Source organism: Hipposideros armiger, unplaced genomic scaffold, assembly GCF_001890085.2.
Source record: "Hipposideros armiger isolate ML-2016 unplaced genomic scaffold, ASM189008v1 scaffold_29, whole genome shotgun sequence".
In the NCBI taxonomy this organism is placed as follows: Eukaryota; Metazoa; Chordata; class Mammalia; order Chiroptera; family Hipposideridae; genus Hipposideros; species Hipposideros armiger.
The window spans coordinates 490,342-497,354 of NW_017731379.1; the positions used below are offsets into that span (position 1 = coordinate 490,342).

Below are 7,013 nucleotides of genomic sequence, written 5' to 3' on the forward strand. Positions count from 1 at the left end.
TAAGAACCAACTCCTCATCAGTTGAAGTTTATCATGAAATGCAGCAATTCAGTCCCATCTTTAGGCTTCACTTCTAATTCTAGTTCTCTTGCTATTTCCACCACATCTGCAGTTACCCCTCCACTGATGTCGTAACCCCTCAAAGTCATCCAAGAGGGTTGGAATCAACTTCTCCCAAACTCCTGTTACTGTTGATATTTTGACCTTTTCCTATGAATCACAGATGTTCTTAATGGCATCTAGAATGGTGAATCTTTCTCAGAAGGTTTTCAATTGACTTTGCCCAGGTCCATCAGAATAATCACTATCTATGGCAACTATATCCTTGTGAAATGTATTTCTTAAATAATAAGGCTTGAAAGTCAAAGTTACTCCTTGGTCCGTGGGCTTTGGAATGGATGTTGTGCTAGCAGACATGAAAACAACGTTAATCTCATTGTCCATCTCCATCAGAGCTTTTGGGTGACCAGGTGCATTGTCAATGAGCAGTAATATTTTGAATATAATCTTTTATTCTGAGTAGTAATCTCAACAGTGGGCTTAAAATATTCAGTAAACCATGTTTGTAAACAGATGTGCTAGCATCCAAGCTTTGTTGTTCCATTTATAGGGTATAGGCAGAAAAATTTAGCATAATTCTTTGGGGCCCTAGGATTTGGGGAATGGTAAATGAGCATTGGCTTTAACTTAAAGTCACCATCTGTATTAGTCCCTAATAAGAGAGTCAGCCTGTCCTTTGAAGCTTTGAAACCAGGCATTGACTTCTCTCTAGCTGTGCAAGTCCTAGATGGAATCTTTTTCCATGATGAGGCTGTTTTGTCTACATTGAAAATCTGTTGTTAGTGTAGCCACATTCGTTAATGATCTTAGCCAGATCTTCTGGGTAACTTCAGCTTCTCCATCAGCACATGCTGCTTCGCCTTGCACTTTTATGTTACAGAGATGGCTTCTTTCCTTAAAACTCATGAACCAACCTCTGCTGGCTTCAGACTTTTCTTCTGCAGCTTCCTCACCTTGCTCAGCCTTCATAGAACTGAAGAGAGTAAGACCTTGCTCTGGATCAGGCTTTGGGCTAAGGTTGTGGCTGGTTTGATCTTCTATCCAGACCGCTAAAACTTTCTCCGTATTATCAATAAGGCTGTTTCTCTTTCTCATTATTCGTGTGTTCACTAAGTATCACGTTTAATTTCCTTCAAGAACTTTTCCTTTGCATTCACAACTTGGCTAACTGGTGCAAGAGGGCCCTGCTTTCAGCCTATCTCGTATTTCAACAAGCCTTCCTCACTAAGCTTAATCATCCCTAGCTTTAGATTTAAAGTAAGAGACGTGGACTTTTCCATTCACTTGAACACTAAAGGCCATGGTAGGGCTGTTAAGTGGCCTGATTTCAAAATTGTTGTGTCTCAGGGAATAGGGAGGCCCGAGAAGAGGGAGAAAGATGGGGAAACGGCAGTCTACGGATCAATCATAACACACACATATATTGATTAAGTTCCCCGTCTTATATGGGCACGGTTCATGGTGCCCCTAAACAATTACAATAGTAACATCAAAGACCTCTGATCACAGATCACCATGATATAATATAATATAATATAATATAATATAATATAATGTAATATAATATAATATGTAATATAACGATATATGTAACAAAATAAAGATAACAATATAACAAATCTAATAATAAAAGTTTGGAAAATTGTGTGAATTACCAAAATGTGACACAGAGACACAAAGTGAGCAAATGCTGTTGGAAAATGGTGCCAGTAAGCTTGCTCAGTGCAGAGTTGCCACGAACCTTCAATTTGTAAAAAAATAATAATAATAAAAATGCAGTGTCTGTGAAGCATGATGAAGCAAAGTGCACTAGAATGAGGAGTGCCTGTATGGGAACGCACAAAGCTTTCCACTTCCAGCTAACAATCCCAGTAGAACTTTCTAGGATCGTTAGCTAGAAATTGAAAGAGTTGTGCATTCCCATACTCTCGTCTCACTGATCTGTCTACACCTATGATAATCCCATATAATAACTTTATAGTATATTTTAACATCTGGTAGGACAAGTCCCTCCCCATGGTAATCTTTTTCAAAATGTCTCAGTTATTTGCATACATGGTCTCTTCTACATGAATTTTAGAATGGGCTTGTCAAGTTTAATTTTTNGCCGGCCCAACATGTTGGGTTTCTTAAGAGTTTGTTGATATCCAGAAATCTTTTTAAGAGCATCTCTTTATAAGCCTCCTTCAGGCTCCAGGGCCCACGCACCAAGCCAGTCACCACCACAACTTAGAGATGAAAGGTGTCCATTTCAGCCTAAAACCCAGGAAACAGTTTTGAGTGAGACTCACTGGATTTTTCTGGCTGCATCTCCCGCATATGCAGGAGAATGGGGCTAAGAGAGCTACTGTCTGTTTCTGGGTGTTTTCTCCATAGATTCAAAGAGCCTTGCATCCGCTGGTCCCATCTCACCAGTTTTCATAGTTTACAGAGCAGAACTGAAGTTCTTTCAGATGCTTTGATGCTTTGGACAATTGCCAGAGCTTTGGTCTGCATTCCGGTCCCCCCGCCCTGCTCCCCCCTCCCGCACTGCCTTGGGTAACCTGCCTGCTGCTGTCATTTGCAGAACTTATGTCATTTCTCTGCAGGCCCAAAGCAGAAAACATTTTTAAAAATGATTTTGCTGCTCTTTGCAGGGTGGATAGGAGGGTATCCTATAATAGGTGTATTATGGCATCTGTTTTCCATCCACAGGATGAATTATTTTCTAGCTTTTTAAAAAAGCAAGCCTTGGAAAGGTCACACTTTGGGGTTTGCCAATTACAAGGTGCTGCAGTGGAGGCTCCAGTGCGTGCAGGCAGCCCCTGGTTTGAATGGTGCGCCCCTCTGCCCTTTTTCACACCTTATCCCCTCACTGATTGGAACTGCCACCCTAACTCCTCCCTACCAAGGCTTGTAATAGCAAATTATTTAACTGCCTCTTCATTTGATGGCATTTTAATTTTAATTGAAAAGCATTCCTCCTTGTAGAGATTGCTGGGCCCTTTCAGGAGCTGGTGGTGTATCTGCTTCTGCGAATGCAGGGGGTTGCTTCTACCTGCCACCAGCTCCAGCCTCTTTCTCAGAAGGAGAGGAAGCCAGGAAATCCGGGGAGATGCATTACATAGCATTACAGCTTCTAGGAGAACGACTCTGCCATTTACACATTAAAACCCTCCGGTTGATCATTTGTAATGATAGCGTAAACTTGATCATGACTTGATCACTGGTGCCATCTTTTCCTAAGAGTTAAGAAAAACCTGGCTTCGTGGGGTTTGGGTGCACATCATTTAGTAATTTAAATTGTTTTTATGCCTTCTATTATTTTTTTTCCTCCTACACCTTGTAGCTGGAAAGATATGTCTACCAAGAAAAATGCATTGCATTAGAGAATATAATTACTTTCCATGTTTAATTAATTGAACAATTAATCTGATCATAAGCTTGAAGTGACTACCCTCATTATGAGATTGAAGTGATATAATTCCATGAAGCAAAAGGATTTATAACCTTATGTATCCTGTTTGGGCAGGAGTACAGCCAAAAGTTTGCAGATGAGAGCAGCTAGGAGAGGCAGAAGATGTTATGTCCAGAGGATGTGACACTCAGTGGATTAACATTTTTGCTTGTGAGTGAAAACGTGGAAGTGGGTTGAGTGACTAAACGTATGATGGAAATAAATAGCAGGGCCCGTGAGAGTGCGAGAATGGCAACACTACTCAGAGCCATTTCTTCTAAGCTGCACCAGCCTCTGTATCCTCAGTCCTCCATACCTCCCCTAGTTGCTGAGTTGTCAGGGCCCAGCCAGTTTACTCTCCAGCCATCTTGTGAACCACCTTAAAACCTTTCTCCAATAAGATATGCTGTAAAGTATAGCTTTTTTACATTTACTTTATTTAGAGAAAAATTTTAACCCTCAAACAATACAGTACGGGGTTATATAAGAGAAAAAGTTGAGATTTACCCTTCCTCAATGTCACATCCCTACCACCAAGTTAATCTCTGAGATTAATGTGTTTATACTTACAAATCATTTCTTGATATAGTTAGATATATACACATACACACACATACACACACAAACACACAGATGTATAGTTTTGTACATCTAAATGTTGTATTATATATATTATATTATATATATATATAACATTTAGATGTACAAAACTATACATAGGTGATAATATAAATATTACCACACTATGTGTCTAATCCTACAACTAGATATTTTTTTNGGGATGTTGTTACTTGCCCCTTCTACCCAATGGGGTTATAAAAAGTCTCCAGTGAAATGATTTACATGAAAGTACTTTATGAACGGGAATGGTCTCCACCTACAGCGCTGGTCCCTGCTAACACTTTCTGCCTCCTCTTCCTTCACTGGTCCAGCCACTCCCCTGTTGTGTTTCCCAAATACTTTGCAAAGGCTTAACTGGTATTATGTACCCCTTCAGAAGATGGTCTAACGATCAAATAAGACCAAGATGGCAACAAAGAAAGGCCATTGAGACTTCAAATGAAAATGTTCAAAAGCAAAAGCTATTAGGCTCAACAAACAAATGTTTCCATAGTGTGTGTTTCAAGGTATCCTTTGAAGAGGCAGGAACATTGGAAAGGATTTGCTGTGTTAAGATCCTTGTGTTTTCCCTTCTGTCCCAGGAGCCCCCGAGGTGCCAACCAATGTCTGTCTCATGGTAACCAGCAGCACATCACTCACTGTCAGCTTCCAAGAGCCTCTTAGTGTCAACGCAGCTGTAGTAACCAGATATAAAGGTACTGGACTCCAGATATTTTTTTATTGCTCCTTCTTAAAAAACAATCCATCGTTTGGGGATCAGTTGTGCATTTTGTATGTTTGTTTACCCGCTTATAGGCTGTCTTTTCCATCCCATTTGCTTTCGGAGTTGAAATATTTCCATAGGCACTCATGTGCAGAATGAATAAGGTGACTGAGAAAAAGTCACAGCAAGGATGGAACCACAAGACCAGGCTGTCATTCCAAGCTCCTCAATTAATATTAGAATTTCAGTCCTGTTTGCAGAGGGCCTGCTCTGTGCACGGCATAGGGTTGGGGACAGGGCTGAGTAATACACGCTGAAGAGTCAGCCTGGATCCAAGGAGCTTACAGGCTGGGATATGGAACATGCTAAATAGGGGGGCATATAAATTGATAGCTGTAATGGCAGGTAACTAGTACTGAGCATTTTTTAAAAATCAACAGCAGGCAAAGTGCATTGGAGGTCTGAAAAGAAAGAGAGATGGGAAAATGATAGGCTAGGCTCAGAAAGACCCCAGGGCGGAGGTGGCGTTTGGGCCTGGCATTCAAGAAAGGCTAAGATTTGAACCAGAAGATAAAATAAACTCCAAGTGGAGAGAACAGTGAACACAGGTATAAAAGCCAGAACATGCCACAGGGGCAAGTAAGGGAGAACAGAGAACATGTTGAAGAAATAGAAAATAGCGTGGCTTCAGGAGAGGAGAGGGTGCGTGACAAGGGCCAGCGAAATGTAATATTACAGAGTGAAATTAGTGGTCAGGAGGTAAAGGTGGGATAAAGCTTGAAATCAAGATTAAGGATTTTAGACTTTATTTGATGAACTCCTCAGACCACTGAATAAGGACAAGATCGGAGGACTGAAAGATTGAAGTGGCGATACAATGTATGAAGTATTGGAAGATATGTGGATTTAGAATAAGGAAATGAATTATAAAGCTCTTCAGGAAAGGGGTTATGACAGCCTGACCCAGCTGCTGTAGCAGCGCCAGGAAAGGAGAGAGAGCTCAGAGGCGAAAGATATGATGGAGATGTTCTGGTGATAACAAGCCAAGGCTTACATAGGCCTACTATGTGCCAGGCACTGCTTAAAGCCTTAATATGTATTAACTCTATTTAATCTTCACAATTAACCCACAAGGTAAGTACTGTTATGATGCCCACTTTGCAGATGAGAAAACTCAGGCAATGAGGTTAAGAAACTTGCCTAACAGCTCACAGCAGAGCCAGAAGTATCCCATTATGTTGACGCTTGAAAGGTGGTGGACAAAAAAGAAAGAAATCTATGTTCCTGATTGACGAGGACATAGGGAAATACCTTGAACAATTCTGAAACCCGATAAATCTCTCCAAGCGTATGCCAAGATGCCAGGCCCCAAGGCAGGACTTCTGTGCTCAGGCCACTACTGCTCCCTTGGACCACAGCAGTGTCCAAGTAGTGTACCTGCTTCCTTTCTCCATCCCAGGGCCTTTCTCCAGGAGAACCTCCTATGTCTGCAGACATTACTCTGCCTACCCACGGTAGCTTTCTGAGGTATTTCTGGATAAGTCCACTCTCTGTTTATAATACTGAATTGGGTATCATTTGGGGTTTTCTGTATCATTCGAAGAGAAGGCAGCCTGAGGGTACTAGGGACAACAGATAAATGAAGCCACCCAGCATGACATCCCATAGCCACCCTTTGAAACAACAGTTCTGATACTTTCTCTTGGTTGTCTCATCTGCCAAGACCTCCTGAGGTTCAGAGCACGTGTTGGCAGGCAATGTCAGACATGGGCATTTTCCTCTCTTTTGACCTCTCTCCCGCTCAGGGTTTTTTGATGAAGGGTTTCGTCAGTGCCGTCCAAGTTGACATTTCCCTCATACATTTGGTTAGTGAGCTATCAGGAGCTAATTTATCCAGACTGCCAGTTATTTAATACTTGGCTACAATGCCAGAAAATTCTATCAGCGTTCACATATTAACAAGCCCCATCTCAAGAGACTTGCGTTTGGGTGAGGTTGAAATGAAAGGTCACAAGTGGGTTCTATTAGTGACTGGAGGAGATTAATTAAGCATTATAAATAGAATTGTCTGTTGCATTATGGAGTAGGTTTCCTTGTGTTAATTTATAAGGTCATAAATTGAGTCCTTAACCTGACCACTCTCAAGGGTTATTTAAAACAACTGGCAGCCTACTGTGCTCGGAGACAGAAGGA

At 41.3% G+C, this 7,013-nt stretch overlaps 1 protein-coding gene across 1 annotated transcript in view; it reads left to right on the top strand.

The window, feature by feature from the left end:
- Window positions 1–7,013, top strand: part of ANKFN1 (ankyrin repeat and fibronectin type III domain containing 1) — a 348,704-nt gene that overhangs the window by 222,501 nt on the left and 119,190 nt on the right. The window contains exon 7 of the mRNA XM_019636795.1: window positions 4,699–4,812. Within this exon, the coding sequence (XP_019492340.1) occupies window positions 4,699–4,812 (114 nt within the window). The remainder of the gene's footprint in view (window positions 1–4,698; window positions 4,813–7,013) is intronic.